Source organism: Oreochromis aureus, linkage group 22 (genome assembly GCF_013358895.1).
Source record: "Oreochromis aureus strain Israel breed Guangdong linkage group 22, ZZ_aureus, whole genome shotgun sequence".
In the NCBI taxonomy this organism is placed as follows: Eukaryota; Metazoa; Chordata; class Actinopteri; order Cichliformes; family Cichlidae; genus Oreochromis; species Oreochromis aureus.
Window position 1 is genome coordinate 1656896 of NC_052962.1, and position 26426 is coordinate 1683321.

The 26426-nt window shown below is 41.5% G+C and overlaps 1 protein-coding gene and 1 long non-coding RNA gene across 2 annotated transcripts in view; one reads left to right on the plus strand and one right to left on the minus strand.

Annotated features, from left to right (window-relative positions):
* Positions 1-5172: 5172 nt before the first annotated feature.
* LOC120435736 lies at positions 5173-5821 on the minus strand. The gene is made up of 3 exons (XR_005609874.1): positions 5707-5821; positions 5412-5546; positions 5173-5287 (listed from the first exon to the last, which is right to left on the minus strand). It is a non-coding gene; the product is annotated as an uncharacterized LOC120435736 (long non-coding RNA).
* Positions 5822-9107: 3286 nt separating this feature from the next.
* LOC116326939 (retinoic acid receptor beta) overlaps positions 9108-26426 on the plus strand; it is a 158716-nt gene continuing 141397 nt past the window's right edge. The window contains exon 1 of the mRNA XM_031748379.2: positions 9108-9285. Coding sequence (XP_031604239.1) covers positions 9129-9285 — 157 coding nt within the window. The 5' untranslated portion in view covers positions 9108-9128. The remainder of the gene's footprint in view (positions 9286-26426) is intronic.

Sequence of the window (26426 nt, forward strand, 5' to 3'; positions counted from 1 at the left end):
CATATTGGGGCCTTCGTGGCTTCTAAGCCAACAAGTCATCGATGTCATATATCTGTAAAAATTCATATTTTAATGATAAATTGTCAACTCTTGACAATTCCCCCATCTCTTCTGAACAAAACGGTGTAAGAATGACCGTTCTGGCCAATACAGTTAGGAAATTATGGTGATTTGTTTGAGGGGAATCCTCACTATGAGAAATAGACTACAAAAATCCTGTCTCTGTGCTGCGTGTGTGCACCTGTTTTGGCGGGAAAAAGTACACAGCCTCTGTGGATTCAAATTTAGCAGCTCCCAGGCTGCTTGACTGAAAACATGCTTCTCTCTCCCTGTGTGTGTGTGTGTGTGTGTGTGTGTGTGTGTGTGTGTGTGTGTGTGTGTGTGTGTGTGTGTGTGCATGACAGAGAGAGAGAGAGAGACCCTCTTTAGGGCAGCATCTCATTGTTGGAAAAAAATATAATATATTCAGACTGGTTGACTGGCATAGACCCTCCGTGTGTCTCTGTCTCTGTACATTTGTGTATCCATATTTGATTTTGTGTGTATCTGTTGGCTGTTCTTATTTGTATTTCTAAATGTATTTTTATTTTATTTTTTCACAGGTGAACAAAAATTAGTTTTGAGCAAACTTAACCATGTTCCTTTTTATTCAGCTTGTCATTTTACCTTTCCAATATTTTCATTTAAGTTATTACTATTCTGCTCAATCAGAGTATCTGTTCTAAATCAGTGTTATTGAGCTATATTGTAGGATTTCTGCTAAATCATAGTATTTCTACTATATTATATTTTTCTTTCTAAATATATAATTTCTGCTATAGAGTAGTATTTCTGCTATGTTATAATATTTATGCTAAACTGGAGTATTTTTGCTAAAACATAGTATTTATTTAAAATTACAATATTCATAGTATATTACAGTGTCTCTGGTAAATCACAGCATTTCTGCTATGTTGTACTGTTTTTCAAAATCACAGTATTTCTGTAATGTTTAAGAATGTTTGGCTAAATATATTCTTTCTGTTATCTTATACTATTTCTCCGAAATTCTTGTATTTTTGGGAAGTTATCGTGTTTCTGGTAAGTTACAATATTTCTGCTAAGTTCTGCTATGCTATTGTATTTCTGCCAAGTATTATGTTTCCTCTAAGATATTGCAGTTCTGCTAAGTTACTACATTTTAGCAACGTTCCTTTGCTTCTGCAAAGTTTTTACAATTTCTGCAACTTTTCAGCTTTTTCAGCTAGTTTCAGCTGACAGCTTCAGCGTTCCAGCATCCACACTGCATTTTCGAAGGAAATGCAAATTTTTCTAGTGTATACTTATGTTCTAAGTTGGATAATAGAGTTGGGTGGGAGTTTCTTAGATTCTTTTTTTTTTTTTTGGCCACCTGTGCCGTTTGGTTCTTTTGCCATCAGAATTATTGTCTGAAGGCCAGAAAGATGCCCAACGGATTTACTATACCAAGTGGACCATCCCGGCCTTGTCGTATTGGTCCATTTGATTGACCTTTGTTTTTATTGTTTATTTTATTTTATTTTCAGTTGTTACATACGGGACAGACATGACTGGGGGAAAGGAAAGGGAGAAAGAAAGAGAGGGAGGGAAAGAAAATCACCTGGATCGAGCAAAAATACAAAAGTAAATGGCCTGTATTTGTATAGCGCTTTACTAGTCCCTAAGGACCCCAAAGCGCTTTACACATCCAGTCATCCACAAATTCACGCACAGGTGTTGGCAAGCTACATGTAGCCACAGCCACCCTGGGGCACACTGACAGAGGCGAGGCTGCCGAACACTGGTGCCACTGGGCCCTCTGGCCACCACCAGTAGGCAACGGGTGAAGTGTCTTGCCCAGGGACACAATGACCGAGACTGTCCAAGCCGGGGCTCGAACCGGCAACCTTCCGATTACGAGGCGAACTGCCAACTTTTGAGCCACGATCGTAAATGGCAAAGGTGAAAACTAAACTATAACCTAAACTGGGTGAACACAAGAAACTGTAACCATGAACATGGAAGAAACTGAGACTTGACTGTCTCATTATGAGCATACCCCAACATACAAACTACCATCGTGAGTTGCTCGAAACATATTTCAGCAAAATGCAGCATCACTTTTTTCGGGGTGTCTTCAGTGACCCGTCCAGAATGTTTTCATATAGGGGCCACTAAAAAACAGAATCTCCAGTTTTATTATGCTGATGTCAAACAAAGGGTTACTTGAAAAATGTGGCAAAAAAGAGAGAAGGAAAAGAATTGTCTAGTTAATTGTCTATGTCTAGTTAATTTCCTGCTATTAAAGTTGATATTGTTGAAAATAGGTACATATGAAAACCAAACAAGGTTTTTAAATCCATAATAAGCAGTTTTAAGCAGGAATAATACTAAGTTAATGCTTTTGCTCATTGTGGGGTGTCTTCCTCTCTCTTTCTCTCTTGTGCTCATGTTAGAATTATTGCCAATATAGGACAGTGTTGCCAGAGGAGGCCAGAAAAATTTGGTTTCCTTGTTTTTGACTCATAATCTTGTACTTTGTTTTAGTTTAATAAAGCCATCTTTTAGTTTATCTCTTCTGTTTCCAAGTCTTGCATTTGGTTCCAACTCTGTCAGCCTTGGCATCTGGTGCCAAGGCTGACTGTTTTCAAGGTGTTGCTTAAATTTTTGGAGCAGCGTATAGTGCTTGTTATTGGCCAAGTTTCTGTTGTAACCTCTGTGAGGCTGCATTGATACATTTTTCTGTGGCAGTTTGACATTAGTTCATTTTTGCGCTCTTTCATAAAAAAGTTTCTGATGTGTGCATCAAGAAATGTTTCGGGACTGGACCTGAGTTACTCTGTTTTTATCAGACGAACAAAATAAACAGGGGAACACAATCAGTCATCAGAGCGCAGTGTTCCTGAAGTACAAAACTTCATAGCACGTGATACATGAAGTAAACACAAACCATGTAAAAGGAAATATAAAGTATTCCAACTCTTGATTACTTCTAGTATTCATGTAACTAGAAGTCATTTTGTTGGCACATTCGCCACAAAACCACTCTTCTTGGACCGCACAACTCATCCATCCATCCGTCTTATTCCACTTATCTGGGACCGGGACCGGGTTGCGGGGGCAGCAGCCTAAACAGAGAAGCCCTGACCTCCCCCTCCCCGGCCACCTCCTCCAGCTTGAACACCAAGGGGTTCCCAGGCCAGCCGAGAGATATGATTTCTCCAGCGTGGTCAAATTATATAAACTGTATATGCACCAGATAACACTATACTGTGTGAGATTTTATAAAAACAATTCTAAAAGTTGAATTTCCAGCCCTTCCCCATCTGTGGATCCAACCACAACCATCTTCAAACGTTTATTTTGATCCCAACTGCAGACCTGTAAAGACTATCCTGACTCTGTCTTACATAGTCACCAGACTACAGTCTTGACAGACTCTGCACACAGACAGGCATACCAATAGCTGCTGTGGCTCAGGTGATAAAGTGCATTGTCTATCAATTGGAAGGTCATTACATTGAGACCCGACTCTACAGTCCACAGGCAAAAGTATCCTAAGGCAAGATGCTGAATCCCAAATTGGTTTAGTTTCACTCTGTATCAGTTTGAAGCTCAAAGGTATAATTTCATGTACTGGAATCGTGCTTAGACACGATACATGAGTGGAAAATTACTTTCCTGCTTCATGCAGGTTCAATTAAATTAGCAGTAGATTAAGTGCAAATGTAACTAAATATAGCTGTGTGAACGGGTTTTGACCCATGGATGAATTGTGACTACCAAACTGAGTAGTTCTCATAAGTAGGTTATAAAATAAGGATTTCTTGTGGAGAAAAAATGGGATTTGAAAGTAGTGCCTATACGTAATTCTGACAATGAAGCGGGTAAGTTCTCCAGTTTTCTCCTTGTTGGTTGTGCTGAAGCTAAAAACATCAGCTGCTGTATGCATGTTCCCTTGAGGCTGTCAGACTTATAGTAGTCACAGTAGAGTGAGTTTTGGCAACAGCCATGAACTGCGAGGCAGTGATGCCAAAAAGTGGCTTATCTTGATGGATGGGTTCATTATCACCTTCTAATTACAGGTGGATTGTCAAATGTATTCATTACTTGTGCTGACCGGGGTTGTGTGAATGTGTGTCCAGGAGTTAGTGTTACACCTGCTGAACTCCAAGGGGTCAACTTGTGTGTGTTGGGGAGGGGGTTGGGGTGGGGACTGGGTTCCAGGGGGTTTTGTTTCAGCTTTGCTGTAGGCTCTGTGCAATATTCATGAGTTCTGTGGGGATCAGTGTGCTGTGTGCTGTGCACCACTATCTATCTATCTATCTATCTATCTATCTATCTATCTATCTATCTATCTATCTATCTATCTATCTATCTATCTATCTATCTGTGCTTGTAATTCATGTAAAACATACAGAGAAGTGGAAAAATCGATTTTATCAGCATTTAGAACAAACGGCTTAATCTTTTTTTTTCCAACAATCTTGACTTATAAGCCTATAAAGTTTGGAGATTTGCTGTAGATAAAAACAATGTTTAGAATTTTTGTTTTTTGCATTCATTATGGTTCCAAAAACACTAGAACATTTCCCATAATACAACTCAAAAGTATTTCTTTTTTAAGCACCACTGGTGACTATTTTTTACAGGTATGGCCATGCCCTGCAGAGCCACAGATAACTTTGCTTGTTTATACAGGCTTCACAGGCTGCATGGTGCCTTTCATAATGACTGTAATGATGATGATATGTGATATGAATAGATAGAATGTCCTTGTGTCAGATCTAGTTGAAATGGAAAACTTGAGACTCGTTCTCTGCTCTTCATGGTTTTCTCTGGTATAGTATGGTGTCAGATAGCAAATTAATGGTGTTAGTTTAGCTGAATGAGTATCTTCTTTTGACACTTGATTTTAATAAGGTTTAAGCATCCAAATATGTATGTAATATTTCGGCTAGACAAAGATTTATAAATGGGACAATTCGGGAACTCCTCAGTTTGGCTTCATTTATTTAAACCAGTGGAAACCAGCAACCCAAAAAAGAATTTCTTTCTGTTTGGACCTTTATGTTAAGGTGCAAGCACCAAAGGTAAGTGGACTCTAAAGCATGACCAAGTTGAGACTAGAGAGTAGTGCAAATGTATTTACTGTGCACAAGAAGCAGAGAACTTGAAACACTGAATGGTTTGCACTGGGAAACTATGGGCAAGAGAACACGGGCACAAAGGGGAGAGCATAGATGGGTGAGCTTCAGAAGGCAGAACCTGAGCCTGGGATGGTGGTCCACTGCAAGAGAGGTGATGGGTGTTAAATCCAGAAAATGTACATGAGTAAAATAACAGTTCCAAGCGTTTTTAAGATTAATGTTCAGGTGTACTTGTGAATAGTGGTCCAGGAGGGGTTTACTCACAGGAGATCGTAGGCGGGAGGGCAAGCAGGTGGTGGAGCGGAGGGTTTTCCAGGGGCGATTTCTAATGGAGAACCAGCTCGACAAAACAGATGAGGGAATACAAAGACAGATTTCTTAGGCCCACAGGGAGAGAATCTGAAACAGGGAGCAAAGAGGCCTCAGAAGAAAGGAATATTTAGCACTGGGGGCCCTGACACCCAAAGTGCTTCAGACTACAAGGCACATTTTCAACCATACATTCACACAGCACTTTTATCTACTTTACATCCATGACAAATTTCAAATCACCAATTACCTTGCATGTGTCTTTGGAGGAAGCCAGAGAACTTGGATGAAACCCAAGCAGGCGCTGAGAGAACATTCAAACTTCCACACAGAACCAGAGCCTAACCCAACCAGGAGATTTAAACATGAGACATTACTATGATGCAGTAGTACCAACCACAGCACCAGCATGAAAGATTTCCTCTGAGACAACTCAAGCAAATATAACACAATATCACAATGTGCTGGTGTGGAACAGCTACAAGGCAGGAATAATACAATCACAAGAATCAATAACAAGAATGATATTGACAAATCTTATACACAAAAAATCAAAGAACATTTTTTACTAGAGCAACTGTAGAAACCGAAGAGGAAACTGACATTCACTAATGTAAACCAAGAGTTCAAACCACAAAACAGAGACGATAAGAATTAGAGACATTTACAAGAAAATAAAATTCTGATTTTAGTGTTTGTCTGGTCTGTCGGTACAACAGGTAGAGCCTGATGGCCAGCCAAGAATATGCATCACAGTAGTTCAGTCTTAATTTGAAACCAAACACAGGCTCAGTAATTATTAGATAGAATATGCTGAGCTTAGTTCAGAAAGCAGCACTTCTTGTCTAATTAGCACATGATGCTATTTAAAATAAAATATTTACAGGACTGCACAAAAGTCTTGAACCACTTAACTTTGATCTATAAATCATTAAAACATCAAAAGGCACCTAACTAGGTGAATAAACTAGTGTTGTACCTACACTTGGAAAACCAAGTCTATCTTTAGTCTGGTCGCAAAAACACAAAATTTGTTCTCATTTCTTTAGCTGAATTTATAAATTTTAAAAAATATCAAGGTTTGAGAGACATACAATTGTATTTTTGAACCAACGAGGTGATTCCCACAGAGCTATCAGCCAAAACATTGTTCAAACCTCAATGTGGTATTGGATTTGTCCTTAAAGAAATGTAAGAAAACTGTGTAAGTCCACGACACAAGAAGTGTCTATAGCATATATATGTCTATAAACAGTATCTAAAAGTCATGTCCTCAGGAAATGGGGGTAAAATCCCGGCTAAGAGTCTCTATGGAAGAGGGAATTGAAATGAGGACAAAAGGCTGAGCTATTTCTAACCACACACATACTGGACTACAACTTGTTTTAATCATTCATTAATTCAAAGTGGACATTTTGGGTTCAAATTATTGTTAATATGTACGGTCTAGGTTAGGGAAGAAGTACATCAGTGAGTGGTTTTAGCCATCTGTAAAACACAACTTAGGTGTCGTTGTGGTTTCTTGGGGACCTTGTAAAGTTAAAGGCAATGGATCAGCTTCAGTTTTCCAAATTACAGTGATCCCAAACACTGCAAGTGCAGTAAAAGCATACCTGGAAAAACAGACACATGGGAACACTATCAGTCATGGATTGGCCTCGTGAAAGTCTGTACCTCAACATTATTGAAGTAGTGAAGGATCATCTTAACAAAGAATGGAACAAAAGGCAGCCAACTCCAAAAAAAAAACTCTTAAAAATGCCCCTCATGAAGCCCAAAGAAGTACTTCTGTTCCTTTTTAGAAGACCTAGGCTACCTGCAAACCTGAACGACTTTCAGGTACCATCTCAAGCTACCAGTAGTAACAGCAGACAATAACAAAATGCACAAATTGAGAAAAAGGAAGAATTGGTTAGAGCAAAGGTGTGTGCTAATCATCGGAAAAACGATTCACTGTTAACTCTCCAGTGGTCACGATGGTTTTTGTTTCCTAACTGAAGTTTATCTATCTTTGTGTTTGTGATCAGCAAGTGTTCCCTTAATGTTGTTTTGAGGATTTTTATATAAGATTTCCCCTTCATGCATATTCCTAAATGTGCGAGAGGGCAAATAATTTATGTTGATTGATTCTCTCATTCATATGATTTCATCTTTGAAAACAGATAAAGATTCATCTGCCTGGAAGATCAACAGTCAGATGAATCATGTTGTTGCCAATAACAGATCATAAGAAACTGATGCTGTGTGAAAATGCTATACAAAGAACACTTTAAATAAGGAAGATTCCCTCAGCATGTAAGCCTGTAGGCTTAAATGTGTTCTACTTTTGTTTGGAATGATTCCTTTCTTGGAATGGCAGCTGCACTGTAGCCAAAATAAATAGAGTATTTAGAAGAACCCTCAGTAAAGTGGTTCAAATTATTATGCTAAAGTTACTTAATTTTTTTTGCTTTAATCTGCTATTTTAAAATTAAGTCAAAGCAACTTAAATCTGTATTCTGGGTCTTACTGAAACTCGTGTTTTAGAAGGCAGCCTTTTAATTATTCAAATATTAAATGCTACCAACATTGTCAATATGTTTAGTATACCAATATAACAACAAAGTCAGCAGTTTTCTAAAATGTTGCAAATCACAGGTCACAGTTTCGTTCATAAGCCCTTTATATTTTTTACTAATGCGCACAACTGTGAATATGCTTATTGTTGTCAGTGAAAAACATGGTTTTCATGTAAAACAAGAACGCTTACTATTAACAAAATAGAGTATTGTTTGTTTTTTTTAATTCAAAGATAAAAGATAAATAAAATGACGATAAAGTTCTTATCACTAATCAAATAAATAATATGACCTCATGACTGATCCCATGGACCAACAGTCACCAATATTGAGCGTCGTGCGTAAAAAAGCAATACCCATCACAGCCAGAGAGATGTGAGTGCTTATAATGACTAATAATAATAATAATAATAATAACGACAATAAAAACCCTTGTTTCAAATTTTAGGGACAGCTGCGTGGGTCTTCTTTTCCAACTGAAGAAAGTATTATTTTCCCTGCGTTTCTTCACTTCGCCTTGTTCCGCGCTGCGGAGCTGCAGTGATGTCAGCCTGCCTGGGTGATTTGAAGGTCAGCAGCCTCGGAAGGGTTCATACAGAGTTCACCGGCATATATTAAGCATTTCAATCTTTCACTCTCTGTGGCAAAACTAGTTGGAAATGAGTTGCACGGGGGGGTGGATAACCCATTCGTCATCGCAGAAGAAACGTGAGCTTTTAAACGCCGTCCGTGGTTCTTTTTTATTATTATTATTATTACAAGAGACAAATTCTCCCGTTCGCGCGGGTTTTACCACCGCTCCCAATGCGAGACGGGGCGATTTCCAAAAAACCAGGTCGGATTATTGTTATTATTATGGAGTCTTCAGAGGTTCGCGGCAGGGCGGAGAGTGGACTCGGTGCAAGAAATGAGGATTTAGAAAAAGCGGCGGAGCGTTTCGGACTGAAATAATTAGTGATTCCAGTGCGGGACGAAGGAGAAGAAGAGGAACGAAATCCGCCGTGCCAAGGAGAGGGGGAGGGAGGGGGAGAGGAGTTCGACGGAGTTGCTTGCGCTTATGTCGGCGATTTTTATCCATCACACACAAGAGTAGTTGAACGAAGAGCCTCTTATCATGTTTGACTGCATGGACATGCTGACCGTAAGTCCCGGACAGATGCTGGATTTCTACACGTCCAGCCCGTCCTCCTGCATGTTGCAGGAGAAGGCTCTGAAAGCATGCATCAGCGGACTGGCGCATAGAGAGTGGCAACACCGCCGGAGCGCACACTGTAGGTCCAACTTCTCCACATTCTGTCGTATTCATGCTGTCGTTCTTGTGCTTATTGTTTCGCTTTGAGTTGCAGAGGTGAGCTCGAAATAATCATACAGGTAGAGTCCGGCATCTGTTCACAACAAGTTCTAATGAAAGGGCCTGCAGGTGGCAAGAGTGACAGTGGTAAACACGATGGAAACTGCTGGGTAATTATTTGAGAGTTTTACGCTCCCGCATAATTAAATCTTCCAAATAAAAAGTATTAAAGATTCACAGGGAGACCATTTGTGGAGCATCTTTGGAGCAAAATCAAATGTTTAGATGAATAAAAACAAAGAAAAAGTCTCCGAGCGCCTCACGTGCTTCCCAGCAGAGCCGATCTACTGAATGAATGCTGATGGCTTACAGCAGTTCAGTTCAGGGAGCAGCACCCTAGCTGGAGGAATGTAGACCGTAAACACGGGCGGTGTTTCCACACCTCCCTCCCCGGGCTGCACATGACAGGAGGGGGCGGCCTGGCAAACCGCGACTTACGTTCTCTGACACTAATGTAGATAAACGAGCGCACGGACTTCATTGACTTTAGCGGCAGCTCGCTGCTGGAACACGAACTGACCAAAGCTAATGAATGATTTTGTGCTAGTTTTTATCCAGTAGACCAAGTGGACGCTTTAAGGGCACCGGGTGTTACAACTGTTGCGTGTACTGTTGACATATCGTTTCAAAAAGAATAAATGTAAGATTTAACAGTCCACAGTCAGGACTACATCGAGAATGAGCACCGTGTCCTAATTATTATTATTATTATGTCCCTTTTTATGAATTATGAGTCGTTACTTGTGGATCTGTTTAGATTTTTGTTACAAAACTAGCCTGCGTGTTACGATATTCGAAACAGCCGATATAATATCACACTCACAACTGAGCCTGTTGTCATGAGGCAGTTGTCAGTGTTTGTTTTTGGCTGACGCCCTGTTGCTGCTCTCTGATTTATCTTAATTTGATAACGACCTCGTCAGGTGTCACTGCTCAAAGGCAAAACCCAGTGAGCAGAGGGAAAAGTTTCAGCTGAAGCCTTCAACCTGCAGTCGACTCCCACAGCGCTGTGTTGCGTGTCATTTACCTCACATTTACATCTAGTTCTTATTTTACTACTACTACTTTAATACTAATGACTATATTTTCTTCTAACCTGTCAGAAACCCGTTCCTGGTGGTCAGGGCTCTTTAAATGATCAGCATGCCAAAGAAAAGTCGATTATCTTTAAGAGCTATGTTTTTTTCTCCTAAAATTTATATCCTGTTGACATAAATTTGTGGTTATCTACAAATTATATGCCAATATTTTTTTGCTCTAAATAAAATAATAACAATAATGATTAAAAAAAAAGCAGCAATCAGGCCGTTAAACCTGTTAAATATTTTCCCATTTAAAAATGCTTTCTATTACATTATGTGCTCAGTCAGAACTATGTAAACGTTTTAATTACGTATTTAAAATTAAATGAATGATTTTTTTTCTTTACAGGTATTCTGTATAGGTTTTCAATTATATGCTTTTTTATTTTTATTCATATATTTATTTAAGACACAAGCAAAACCAGAAAGCGATGATAGTTTACTCCAGTAAAGCAATTTCATTACTTAGAATAATAATAATTTTTTTAAAAGGTAAATCTTGATGTATATTATATTGATATATGTATATGTATATATGTATATATATACATATATATGTATATTATATTCACTATATTGGTGTAGTTGTTGCAGTTTTACATGATCTCTTAATTCGCAGTGAGCCTGCTAATTAACAGATTGCATAAATTTACTGTCTGACTGGCTTGCAGGGAGGATTTTCTCTGTCATCAGGGCAGAGGCCTATTCCAGTGCATATTTATTTCTTTATTTCATATATCTACTATTTCCTATTCAGTTGTTCCCTTTTTGTTTGAAACGACTGTTTTTGCACTTGATTGACTTCAAATAGAAAAGTGAATGTTTTTTGTTTGTTATATTTTGCATTTCATAATTTTATTATGGCTCTGTGATTGAGTGAACTCACTTGTCTGTTCCTCATTGACGATGCAAAAATGTCCTTAATCTCTTATATGAACCCTCAAAATGAACTCCACTCTTTAATGAATAAGGTAATTAAGTAAATTAAATTAAGAATCGACTGATGAAAATAGTGCAGCTTGTGAATATTTCAATATTTGTAGGGCATGTAAAGCTGCTTTTGGTGACTGGGCCAATGTTTCTTTTATCAATAATTCTATTCTTGATAAAAGTTTGCAGATTAATTTTTAGTAGAAATAAGGAAATGACTGGGAAAGCCTCCCCTGGCCCCATTTTTTAAATATGCCATTATTTTTTGTGCAATCTCTTAATGTTAGATCTCAGTGAACTTAAAATAGCCCCAATGCTAAAAATGAGGAACTCATGAGTAACACTTTGGCCTGTGAAGCCCAGTGTGCAGGCGACAGGAGGGTTTCTGACTAACACATCCCAGTAAGGTACTGTTTAAATAAGACTTTGATTTGAAGAAGCATGTCTTGTGTTCACTGAAACATCGGTTTTATAATTTGTTTTTCCAGGAAAATGCAGACCTCCTGAGTATTAATTAGCCACAATGACAACATTGCAACCATTAATACATTTCGTCGTTCAGTTCAGATGTTACTTAAGAGTGAAAGAACCTCTTACACAGATGAAATGGGCTATTGAATGGCTAAACATGATATCAGTACTCTGGAAACAAGCAGCTGAAATGTTATCATGAAAAGACAAAGAGACAGCCTGATATAGATTGTAGATCTGACACATGCTACGAAATAATGAGAGTCTTTTGTCTTTAAGCCTTAGAGTCTCTGATATGGACATGAAAGGCCACGACTTGCACACCAAACTAATTTAATGACTGTGTGAAATGACAGGTGAACCGGGGGGAAATAAAACGCTGTGTACAACAGTGAAATGGTTAGGGTGGCATTAAGGCTGCCCTGGGCTGTGCTGACACTGTGTGTTGATGAAAATACCTGCCTTTAAATAAATATCAGATATTAGCGAGCTCATAAATCATCATAGCTGCTGATACATGCAACTTTTCATATTTCATATTATAAAGAATGACTCATTTTAACACTTTCTATAGCTGATGTTGTAGTGGTAATTAAAAAAATACTAGATGTTATTACTTTTTTTTTTTAAGTTTATGATGCTGAAAATTTGACTTGTCTCATTGAAAAATGTTTTAATTAGCCTGCCCTGAGCCCAGTTTTGTTTAAAATGGCAATAAAAAATAAAGAAATAGGATAAAACAACAGAGTGAACAAGAGGAAACCTCAATACAAACCAATAGATAATAATTTTATCGACTATGTTAAAAAAATATGAGGAATTTGTTGTCGTCTTTTCCAGTCTTATTAGAGTTTTAGAGGAGTTTTCTCTGATTTGTCATTAATTATTTGACTATACATTAGAATTTCTCCTTGCAGAAGTGGAAAATATACATGTGTTAGGCTACTACAAAACACATTATATATGGACCTGTCCCGTCCCAACAATGGACTCTTCTCACTGTTGAGGTCTGGGAAGTATTGAACGCTTCCGCTCCCTTAAGGCCAAAACAGAGAGAATGAGGAGGAGCTTCTTCCCTCAGGCTATTCGGGTCCTGAACCAGGGGTAGTCTGAACTCTCATGCATCATGTCACTGCGCACACACTGTTTATTTGCACAATTCTTATAATTTCTTACTTAAATGTTTTATTTGCACATTCTACTTTTTATCTTATAATTTACCTTAATTCTTAGTTTAGTCTTTACTTCTTAGGTTAAATTCCTAATTTATTCTTTAAATCTGTTAGACTTTTTTTTTTTACTGTAAATTTTTAAAATGTAAATTTTGTAAGTTTCTGTACTGCAGTTTAATGGTCGGGCATTGCACAGCAATAAGCATTTCACTACATGTTGCACTGTGTACGATTGTGTGTGTGATGAATAAAATTTGAATTTGAATATATAAATGTGAAAAATATAGGAAAGTACATTACTGAAAATATACTGAAAAATTTTCAGTCTGCTCTTAACATACCGTCACAGACCTTCTTATTAGGCTCCCAGTGACTTTTCTTCATCCGCTGTATATTTTCTTAATTTCTCAAGGTTGTGTGTTTATGTGATTTTTCATGATTTTTGATTTCCAAAAAATAAACATGTAATCTAAGATAATCATACAGTTTTCTGAAGCTGAAGGGCAAACAGCCAAATGTTTGGTTGTAAAGTAAAACAATTATTCTTTTATCAGAATGATTGCTGAATAATTATAAATCCCTTTACTAGACATATACTAATGGCAGCTCAAGCCTACCCAGTATTTGGGTAGTAATGGTATGTAGTAGTGCAGACGTGAGGAGCCGGAGATTGGGCCACCAATCTTTCTCTCTATCCCTCACACACACACACTTATGAGACATAGTAGGGGCTATGAATCAGTTGTAGCTTGAATGAAATTAACAACAGACTAAACGTTTTCACTCTGCATCTTTTCTGTTTTTTTCACTATTTTGCATTTGTCTGGGGTCAGTGTCCCTACTAGTAGCACGAGGCAATAAATGAACGCATCAGAGGTTTCACAGGTAGTCCAACGTGTCCAGGATGGCACATTAAGGCCACCTGTGTATGTGTCTTTAACTAAACAATCACAAACAGACTCTATGAGAGTGGCCTGGTGGCCATCCTGTAGTGGGCTTTGTGCTCACTGCCTGGCACCATAGCCCAATTGGAATTTGCCATAGGATACTAAAACTGGGAGGTGGGAGACACAGACCTGTACAGGCTAGACCAGGGGTACCCAATCCCAGTCTTCGAGAGCTACCGTCCTGCAGCTTTTAGATGCATCCTTGTTCCGTCGCACCTGAATCAAATGAATGGCTTGTTATCAGGCCTTTGACAAATTTGATGGCATACTGAAGAGGTAATCAAACCATTTGATTCAGCTGTGTTGGAGTAGGGATGCATCTAAAAGCTGCAGGACAGTAGCTCTCGAGGAGTGGGATTGGGCACCCCTGGGCTAGACAATGGCACCGTGACTGCCTTTAGGTATTGTGGTGAAATCCTTGGATCTGCTGTCATACTCTACCCTTCCAAAATGGGTCCTGGAGTCTTCCTGATGCAAGACGATGCCTCATGTGGGGAGAGTATGCAAGCAGTTCCTGGAGGATGAAGGAACTGTCACCACTGACCTGCCCCCACACTCACCTGACCTAAATCCAATAGAACAGCTCGGGACATTATTTTTCCATCCATTTGATGCTGCCAGGTTACACCTCAGATTGTCCAGGAGCTCAGTAATGCCCTGGTCCAGATCTGGGAAGAGATCCCCTGGAACATTATCCGTCATCTCATTAGGAGCATGCCCTGATGTTGTTGAGCAGACATACAAGCATGTGGAGGCCATACAAACTACTAAGTAAGAGTTTCTGCAGAATGGACTAGTCTCTCACATCAGTTTTTGCCTTCGATTTTTGGGGTGTCTTTAAATTCGACACTTGAGGTTGATTTTTATTTCCATCAAAAGATGTGGCATCCTTTTGTTCCTAACACATTACTATGTAATGGTATCGATACCATGCTCATATCAGTACAGACATCCAGCATGATTTTTTCCCATTGAGATCTGATGTTTTCAACACACACACACACACTCACATATATATCTATATCCATATCTATATCTATATATGTATGTATGTGTGTGTGTGTGTGTGTGTGTGTGTGTGTGTGTGTATGTGTGTAAAATATGTAATATATTGCCTCATGCTACCAGTAGTGACATCCATCCATCCATCCTCTTCCGCTTATCCTTGTCAGGGTCGCAGGAGGGCTGGAGCCTATCCCAGCTATCATAGGGCGAGAGGGAGGGTACACCCTGGACAGGTTGACCAGTAGTGACGCTGACCCCTTAAATTAGCTTAAATGCTTTGAGTATTTTAAGCCCTTCTTAATCTTGCTCTCTCTGGCACACATTGGAAGGCCATGCGAAGCTGCTTCTAATTTGGTGCACACTGTGTGAAAACCTGAACAAAAAAACACTCCCATACAGAGGAGTGTCAGTATTAAGAGTGACCTTCCTTTCCACAGCCACTCAGGTTATGCTTATGTCTCCACATCAAAATCACCAGAGCTTGACACGAACCAAATACAGAAACATCTCTTGTAATTTGTCAGGTTTAATTAAATCCTGTGATTTATGATAGTAAGACCACTCAATTGATTTTTACTTAGGACATACATTTTTAGCACACCTTCCCTTCTGCAGCATAAAAGCAGTTTTGTCCTCCAAAGCTTCATTGCTCTGTGTAGCGACAGGCTTTGCTTCATGTAGACAGAGTTTCACAGGCTACTTGTTCTCCATTCTAGAGAACTGGATATAAGGATACAGAGGGCACAGAACAAATCTCCAGATTCAATTTTATTTGTAATTAACTACAAGTAACATATCTTGCCTCATGCTGCTCATTTATAGCTGAACCAGCATTAGTGTCGCTGTTTCAAAAACATTATGGGCCCTGATAAACTAATCAGAAAATTCCAGTTTGGTCATGTTATATATATGAAAAATTCAATGTTGAATTTGCCCAAGTTGTTGAATGAAGCAATGAATGAAATTACGCAGACTGCACAAATATTATTAATATTTTATATACGATAAAACTTATAGTACATAAAATCTTTAGATTAAAGAAATCAACAAGGTTCAAGTCACCTAAAAACCTTTGTGTATGGAATTGACATGCTCTCCTTGTAAAGAGGTTTCCGTCCACAGTCCAAAGATAATCATGTTAGGTGTGGTCATTCTAAACTGGCTGTAGTGTGCTGTGAAAATGAAAACACTGAAGAAAAAAATTGTTTCCTTAAAAAAGAAAATGTAGCATTAAGTATGAAATATTTCATAAAGTCCATATAAAGTTTCTTTGAATGGCAGAGATCTGGCAAAGAGCCATGGCTCAGCGTCTGAGTGTCTAAATGAGTCTCACAGGCCTGAATGCGCGCTTGAAGCCATTTATAATCTTAACTTGTTTGATCTGCTGCTCACAACAAACAAACACGAGCAGAGATTGTAGACTTATAAGTGTATTTTTATAAGTTTTACAGCTTTTCCTACTGATGAAATCCTCCCTTATGGCCATTCATTAAACAATAAACAAAACAGAAAAGTTTCTGTTTTTCACCTTCTACTATAGAAATTTCATTTTTTTCTTTTCTATTTTTCTTTCTTTGTCACATCTTCATCATGCAGAAAAACAGTTAAATATATTATTATTATTATTAGGGTTATATAGTATGTATAAATGTATGTAAATATCCTTTACACTGACACAAAGGGGAGTGTCATTGGTCAGGCTCACTAAGATCAAAGTGGGCTGCATGTGGCCCGCCGTGTAAAATGAGTTTGACAACCCTGCCTTAAACTGTGGCAGCGTCATCTTCAGTGGAGCTATTGTGTTATCAATCTTTTTGTTGAAAAACTGGGGGCTGCTGGGCTGCTGTTGTCCAAAGTTGTCAAACTTATTATTCACACGCTGTTGTGGTGCAGGTCTATTTTTAGTCACGAATGTGGGTTAAACGCTCCCGCTTACACGGTGACAACTGCGCAGTATAGCAATGTGCGATAAACAAAGCATTGAAGCAAAAAAAGTTGGTTTTTTATAATTGTTTTTCAAATTACTTGGTGAGTCGTTGCAGCCCTATTCTGAATTATTTGAATTTTTTGAGAGGTATATGGTGCCACTTCTCCATTCCAAGAGAGAAGTACTTTTCAGTCAGCATGTTCTCATACTGGCTGTCTGATGTTGTAGAAGGCAGTGTGTGTTAATATCAGCATTCTCTGGTGTCACTAGCCACAGTTCTCATAGATAGACAATCACAGTCCCTCCCCTTATTCATCTCGCAGACTCCAGAGGGGAGCCTGTGCTTTTTTACCCAACCGGCAGGTTCAGCCAGAGGGTAAGGGTTGAGGAGTCTCTCATTTTTCTCTCCCTGTTCGTAAGCCAGACTAGCTGTGCCCACTTGTCTGTCAATGGCCTTTATTTCTCTGAGCTTTCTGTGTATGTTAACATGCAGAGAAGCCGACTCAAAGTTTAATCATGCAGAAAATGGAAAAAGGCTCCCCCGCAACTGATGCCTATGTAGCTAACCGATGACCACACCTCCACACATACATGTAATGAGGGGTGTAATGCATCTATGTTTATACGTCCCATCTGTCTGCAGGTGGTCACACTGCCTCTTAGAAGCAGCCATGAATTTCAAATAGGTAGCAGGGCTAAATTGTTGTGGCTGCCTCTCCTCAGTGTGTAATCGCCCAGCCATCACAAATGCACCAAAGTATTTTTCCTCTAGATGTATGTTGAAGTGTGCTGCACTGCCTGGTGAAGGCTAAGGCACATTGATTCTGTGCTTCAGTAGTCCTCACCTGATGCGAACACCTTGTTTCAGTTATTAAGTGTTTGATACAGAATATTACACTGTGGTTATTATATGGGGAACCATTCTTGTGTAGAATGAGTTGCTGTTTCCATATTTTAAGTCACAACAACAGACTGAACTATGTAAAAGTAAAACATATTTATTTATATGTGTAATATAAATAATCTATCTATCTATCTATTAGGGGTGGGCGGTATAAACGGTATACGGTAGAAACGATATGAATTGAATGAACCTGGTTAGTGGCTCTGGTCGCTCTTAGAGGGTGTTCTCCTCGTGTCTGCGTGCAGCGGGGCTGGGGGATGGTCTGTACTGGCGGACGAGGTTACTGGCCTGGTGGCCTGGCTGCCCCTGAGTGGATCCGGGGCAGGCGGGGGCTTGGGGTTCGGGGTGCTTCGCCTCCGTGATGGGGCTCTGGCTGGGCCTTGGGACTTCGGTCCCCGCCGGTGTGTCGCCGAGGTTGTGGGCGGGTGGGTGCACGGGGCTCAGCCCTGGCGCAGGGGCCTCTGGTGCATCGGCCCAACTGGGGGCTCTTCAACTGGCAGGAGGTTGTTCCATCCTTGCAGAAGTCCACTCTGCAGGTGGGGAGAGACACAGGAGAGGTGGAGAATAAACCTAACCTGGGTGTCTGTTGTCTTGTGTAGTCTGGAGATGATTGAATGTTGGGGTGGGTATAGTTTCCTCTGCGGTGGGGTGGGGTGGGCTTCCCCAGGTCCTGTGGGGCTTAGCGGTGCTGCTGCCATAGGCTCCGGTCTGGATGGGCCTGGGCTCCCTTGCCTTGGTGGGTACTAGAGGACGGGGGTGCCTACTGGGGTCAGCGGGGGAGCTGGCCCTAAGGAGGGGCATCTTGCCCCTCCCTTCTTTTCCTCCCCATCCCCGGCTGCCTCCCTCTTCCCGCTCCACCACACCCACCCACACAGGTAGGGCCTTGGGGTGCAGGTGTGTCACCATTATTGTGCGATCTATTGTACAATATGAAGCGCCTTGAGGCGACTTTTGTTGTGATTTGGCGCTATATAAATAAAATTGAATTGAATTGAATTGAATTGAGGGTGCAGGGGAGGCATTCCCCCCCCCTCTGTCCCCTTCTGGCCACCTGTGCCTCAATTTTATTTCACAACTTAGACATCCACATTATTCACACTCTCATAACACACACACACACATATATATATAGGGCCTTGAGGGTGACCACGTTAACGGCGCCCAGAGGACGGTCTGTGTATTCAACCCTACCTCTGGCGCTGGTGCCCACCTCTCAATTTTAAATCCATGTAGACACTGAGGGTTCTCGGGAGGGGCCGTGCTAACACCTGCTACTCTCTGGCAGCAGCACCATGCCCTCCCTTGTTTTAAATGCACTTTAGAACAACACGCAGCAACACTACACATGAGCGGGAGGAGGGAGGTATGGGGTCTTCACACACCCCGTTCTCTACTAGCCATCGGGCGGGGCTGGGAGGAGGTGTTGGCTGTCCGATTGGCCTCCCTGCTGCTGCGGAGCCTGGGGCGGTCTGCTTGCCTCCACCCCGGGGAACGGGTCACATCTCTTGGGTCTGGTGCCGCTTCCCCTCTGGGGCGAGGGTACCTGGACCCGGGGCATAGAGTATGTTTGGGGAGTATGATTGTGTGTACATGTCTATGTATGTCTATCCCTACGTTGGGTGAGTGCTGAGTGTTTATGTCTGTGTGTGCCTGTTTGTCTGTGTCTATATGTCAGGTCGGGTCTTAGACTCCACCTCTCTGGTACTCCCAGGCGCCCAAGTGTGGAGGCCTATCTCCCCTCACCACACTCCCCTGCTGGTAACTGATGCCCTCAGGGGTTGGTGCTTTGGTGGTTCTTGGTGTCCGGGCTGGGCGCCAGGTATGCACCAGCTCACTCCCGGTGGCTACTTGGCGGGGCCTGGTGCCTGTCGCTCGGTCAGGCCTCTTCCGGGCAAGGGGCCTCGGCCTCCGGCCTCGGGCCTGCAACTCGGTTCACTCTGGCACAGCTGGCTGCCGGCAGAGCCGGGCGGGCACGCCAGTGCAGCCCCTCTGGCTTCTGCCCGTGGCTACTGGGTGACCCCTCGTCTGGGGATCTCCTCAGCCCTTCCCAGGAGGGTGGCACGGATGCCCCTCCGGTGGTACTCCTTGGGCTCTCGCACTCTGGGGCCTCTGGATGTCTGGAGCCTGGATCTCCTCCATGCCTGCTTCATGCCCTGGGGACGGGCTATGGCCTCCACACCCTCTAGCAGACCGTTACATGGGGAAACCTTTTGTATACAAGCGTTGATCCACACAGGTGTGCACACGGGTGTTCACTGTTCAGACATAAACTACACCTTTCTTAGCTGCTACTTCAAAGCACATTGTGCGCTGTCTGTCCTGGCGTGCTGCACAACAACTTTCAATATTTCGTATTTACTGCTGTTCACACTTAGCTAGATTAACGTGATGGTGTTGTGTTTAGTATGTTGCTTTGTTTTTTTGTTTTTTTGCTTGTTTTTCTTCTTTTTCTCTCAACAGGTGATCCAGGAGATTTTTTTTCTCTTTGTCTTTGTAAGTGCCCTTTCTCACTGTCCCTTTTCCTTCTGTTTTTCTTTTCCTTCCTCTCTTTCTTTCTCCCTTTCCTATCCCCCAGTCATGTCTGTCCCATCTGTAACAACTGAAAATAAAATAAATGATAACAACAAAGTTTGATCAAATGGACCAATACGGCAATGCCATGATGATCCATTTGGCAAAATAAATCCATTTGGTATCCTTGTTGGTCTTCAGACAACAATTCTGACGGCTAAAGAACCAAATGGGACAGACAAAAAAAAACAACAAAAAAAAAAAAACGGTAGAGATTTTGACTATACCGCTCTACCACAATAGTGCATGTTGATGGTGTCATCAAGCTGAGCCTGTTTTGGTCGAAAGCATCGCAGCGGCTGTAAGCAATATCATCTTCAAATTATGCCAATGACAGTAATAGCAAAGAGACGAAGCACGTTTTGGAATATGAGGAAAGCCAAAAACTGCGCTTCCTCCACTTCCGTACCATTGAGTCATTAATGCTGAATTCTCTGGCAGCTGCTCTATTCCCATGTTGTTGCAGTATATTAATGACTAACCTCGTATTGTGGATGGATTATCTCAGTTGTTCTCCTGACTGAAGTTTAGTCCTTTAATAGCATCCTGCCAAGCTATTACATTTGTCCCTAACCATCAGGAACCCTCATGTTAACTTTCATCGAGTGGAAAAAAGTTAGCGTTCATCCTCCAGCTTCACTGTGTTTGTTATGCTAACATAGCTGTGTCGCTAGCGATCACATAGCACATGATTATATACCAGCTAGTCAAACTTCAGTAACCCCACAAACGTCACTGCTGTTTAGTTTTCTGTCTTCATTTATGTTGGAAGTGATAGCAGAGCTGTACGTTTGAATTTTTTCAGAAATCTCTCAGTCAGAACATGCTATATCATGCTTAGGAAGAAACTAGCGAGCTAACTTCCTGCTAACTTCTAACTGTGTTAAATTTAATAAATATAGTTTTCATGGATGCCTGGATGTTAAACTTCATAGTTACACCTGGTAAAGCAGCAACGCTGATCATTTTATTACAGATGAAAGAATTTAGACAGTTTTTAACTCTCAGTGATGCTACAGTGTTCGTTTGACTTTGGGACCTGAGGCAGACGGAGTTTTGGACCCAGATTACTCTGTGAGGCTCCTGACTACGGTAGCCGTAGTGCTCCAACAATCCATCAAGTGGCGCAGCTCCGTAGCTTAGCAAAGTCATACTAAAACATTTTTGACAGATTTTTGAGCGCTGTGTACCACGTAAAATCGGTTCGAGGTCAGTAAGCACAACCAAATTCATACATAAGGCACACTGGATTATAAGGCGCACTTTCGATTTATGAGAAAATTAAAGGATTTTAAGTGTGTCTTATAGTGCAGATATACGGTATACAGAAGAAAAGAATATATCCCGATATATATAGTTACCGCACATGCTTCAAACTATACCGCAATATGGATTTTAGGCCATATCGCCCAGCCCTGCTTACTATCTATCTATCTATCTATCTATCTATCTATCTATCTATCTATCTATCAGTATATAAATAAATAAATATATATGTATATATATGTGTATGTATGGATATATATATATATATATATATATATATATATATATATATATATATATATATATATATATATATATATATATATGTACAGGGTGGGCCATTTATATGGATACACCATAATAAAATGGGAATGGTTGGTGATATTAAAGAAGTCCTGTTTGTGGCACATTAGTATATGTGAGGGGCAAACTCCTCAAGATGGTGGTGACCATGGTGGCCATTTAGAAGTCGGCCATCTTGGATACAACTTTTGTTTTTCAATAGGAAGAGGCCCATGTGACACATCAAACTTATTGGTAATGTCACAAGAAAAACAATGGTGTGCTTGGTTTCAATGTAACTTTATTCTTTCATGAGTTATTTACAAGTTTCTCTTTGTTCACAGCCATTGACATGTCAAAGAGGTTAACACGTGAGGAGCGGCTTGAAATTGTGTTGATATCTGGTGAATGCAGTAACCGGGTCAATGCAGCAGATTTCAATGCAAGACACCCTACGAGACCCATCTCCCATGCTACAGTTAGCAAACTGCTTGCTAAGTTTCGTGAAACTGGTTCAGTGTTGGATTTGCCAAAATGTGGACGCAAGAAAACTGTCACTAATGTAGAAACATCAGTGGCTGTCCTAGTTTCATTCAGCAAGAGCCCACAGTGTAGCACTCGCCGCATGTCACTGGAGAGTGCCATTAGTCGAACATCCCTTCGGCGGATATTAGCTACTCACAAATGGCACCCTTACAAACTCCAGCTACTGCAGCATCTCAACGAGGATGACCCAGATCGGCGCACAGAATTTGCAGAATGGGCAAAACAAATATTGGAACAGGACCCTCAGTTCACGCAGAAGATTTTGTTCAGTGATGAGGCAAACTTTTAGATTAGATTAGATTAGGTTAGATAAAACTTTATTAATCCCTTGGGTGGGTTCCTCTGGGAAATTCGGTTTCCAATAGCACAGCACCGACAGAAGTTACAGAATGTGATCAGAATACTATATATACACATATATAAATACAGGGACATGTATAAATAAAATCTACAAAAGGGATAAATAGAATAAAAATACAAGGGAATTGCACATTTCAAGTATTGAAGTCTATTGCACCGTTGGCTATTAACAAAAAGTATTGCACAAAAAGTATTGCACAGTGAAGAGGCACTACAGCTTAGTTGTTCCCCCCTCCTTTGTCGTCCTGTTTCCCCTCCCTTTCCCCTCCAGAGAGGAGTTAAACAGTCTGATTGCGTGTGGGACAAAGGAGTTTTTAAGTCTGTTGGTTCTTGACTTTGGGAGAAGCAACCTGTCACTGAACTGACTCCTCTGGTTGTTTATGGCCATGTGCAGAGGATGCCCAGCATTGTCCATAATGTCCAGTAATTTTTTTAGTGTCCTTTTCTCTGCCACTGTCACCAGAGTGTCCAGCTTCATGCCGACTACAGAGCCAGCCTTCCTGATCAGTTTTTCCAGCCTGGATGACTCCTTTATATGAATGGTGAAGTTAACAAACAAAACCACCGCTATTGGTCTGACACTAACCCACATTGGATGGATCCCTCCAAGACTGTTGGAACAACAAAAGTGATTGTTTGGTGTGGTATATGGGGTACAACGATAGTGGGTCCATTCTTCATCAATGGAAACCTCAAGGCCACTGGATATTTGAAATTGCTACATGATGATGTGTTTCCCTCTTTATGCACTGAAGCTGGCACATTCCCTGAGTTTTTCCAGCAAGATGGTGCACCACCACATTATGGGTGCCAGGTCCGAGCATTCCTAGATGAACAGTTTCCTGGAAAGTGGATTGGTCGTCGTGGGCCAGTTGAATGGCCCCCAAGGTCTCCCGATCTGACCCCCTTAGACTTTTATCTTTGGGGTCATCTGAAGGCAATTGTCTATGGTGTGAAGATACGAGATGTGCAGCACCTGAAACTACGGATACTGGATGTCTGTGCTGGCATTTCTCCTGTGGTGTTGCTATCACTGTGTGAAGAGTGGGAGAAGAGGGTTGCATTGACAATCCAACACAATGAGCAGCACATTGAACACATTTTATAAGTGGTCAGAAACTTGTAAATAACTCATGAAAGAATAAAGTTACGTTGAAACCAAGCACACCATTGTTTGGCCCTCTTCCTATTGAAAAAACAAAAGTTGCATCAAAGATGGCCGACTTCTAAATGGCCACCCAACTTGAGGAGTTTGCCCCCTCACATATACTAATGTGCCACAAACAGGACTTTAATATCACCGACCATTCCCATTTTATTACGGTGTATCCATTGAAATGGCCCACCCTGTATATGTGGAGATATTTGAATTTGAATCTGAATTTCAGGAGCAAGACCACACATCATTCACACCCCTTCTGGCCCTCAGTCTATATATGCCCCCTTCACTAATACCTGCTGTTCTCATTTTCATGTGAACGATGTCAAACAACTCTAAGAGCGTTCTAAGAGCATTGAATCCTATTCACCCGTTCAGCTGGTCGTCATGGATTTCCTGTCTCGCAGCCCATCAGACCAAGATCTCAGTCCTTCTTCATCAGAAATCTTTCAAGCAGTCCAGGGATCCCAACTCCCATCCCATACATTATAGTGAAGCCGTAGAGAGACCAATCGCTGCCGGCCCGCCTGGGGAACCTTCCAGCAGCCATTCTCGCCCCTCGGCAATGTGGTCTGCTATATCCATTCCTCAGAATTCCTCTATCCGCTCCATTCAGAAATACAGGAACTCCATTCGCTCACCATCCATGAAAAATTACAACCTCCAAACTTCGATTACAGAAAGATCAATTACCAGCAAAAGTTCAAGGTGCACCTCTACTCCTGATTGCTCTGAGATGCATCTCCAGCCCTGCAGAGCTTCCCGAAAATCTGACCCATCACAGTGCCTAACTTCTAGGACATGCCGTCATTCCCACATCCAGTAAGGTCCCCCGAAGACAACTTCCTTCCTGTCAAGGATTTCAGACTGGACCGTAGCCCATCTTCAACGAGTTTTAAAAGAGAGAGGCATTGACTTTCACCAGTCTGACAACAAGGCAAAGCTATTCCATTCCTTTTATCTTCTCAACGCTCCCCCATCCATACAACAAACAAAGATAATTTTCTTCCGGGCATAAACGAAGCCAACGCCTCTAACAGCGAAGCTTCCCCTCACCTCGCAGTCTCGATCACCAGCCACCAACAGCCGCATCCAGCCACCACATCGTGTGTTCCCAGAGACAAAAGTCCAGCTCCCTCCTCAGCTGCTCCTCCTACCCCACATGGCACCGGGTTGCCAGCTCTGCGGTCTTCCATCGCTCCTTCGCAATTCGCCTCAGCAAAGATTCATGGCACCGGGTTGCCACTTCTTCAGCCAACTATCATTCCTTCACTAAACTCTATGCCAAACTTTCCTGGCACCGGGTTGCCAGCTTCTCTGCCACCCATTCCTTCTTCGCTAAACTTAGCAGCAAACCGTGCTGGCACCGGGTTGCCAATTTCTCAGCCACCCATTCCTTCTTTGCTAAAGTTAGCATCAAATCATACAGGCATTGCGTTGCCAGTTTCTCAATCATCTGTTTGTCCTTCGCTAATCACTGCAGCAAACCTTCCCGGCACCGGGTTCCCTGCACTGCTTTCCCCTCCGAAAGACAAGAGCTCAATACATACTTGACTATAATACTTGATCTCACCCTACGATTTGGCGGCACCGGCTTTTACCAGTACCACATCCAGTTTGCTTCTCATGCAGCTGCTTGCCTACAACAGTTTGATCAGAAGACATTCTGGGGCAGTCTCAACCAGGAACTCTGGTCGCATCTTTGCTGCCCGCTTTTCTCTCTCCTGAAAGATATGCGGTGCTCCTGTATCATCCTGTATCATTCCAGCCCAAAATAATTCACAGCTCATAAGCCGCACATCCGCTCTTAACCACTTGGCCCCAAAATGTACACCAGAAATTTCCAAACCCACAGAATCCATTCCTAGCATGCCTTTGCCACAAGGCACAGATAGGAAGGGCAGACCCATCATGCATCCAGGAGGCCGCACCATTTGCAATAATTTCAACTATTCTGGTTGCCTCAGGTGTTAGTGCTGCTATCTCCACTCCTGTTCCTTTTAAGGCAGCAGCAATTCCCACCCAGCATGCCCCCGCAACCCCCCAAGCAATGACTAGCTTTACCCGTTTCGACACCCATTCAAAATCCAGGATCAAAAGAAGCCTTAAAAAATCACCCTAACCCAGACTTCGTCAACTTTTTAGTCAAAGGTTTTTCAAAAGGTTTCTACCCAGGCATTGTCACCCAGCCATCAGTTTCTTGTACCTGTAAAAACCTCCAGTCAGCTCTCAAAGACCCAGAAACCGTTGACAGCCAAAGAAGTTGGGGAGGGTTTCATGTTTGGACCCTTTTCTAAACTGCCTTTTCCCCTCTTTTGCATCAGCCCACTTGACATCACTACAGAAAATATTCAGGCAAAAAGTGCATCATCATAGAGTTATCTGTGCCTCACGGTAGTCATTTTGCTAGCACAAATAGCCTTGTTCCCAGCGATGATT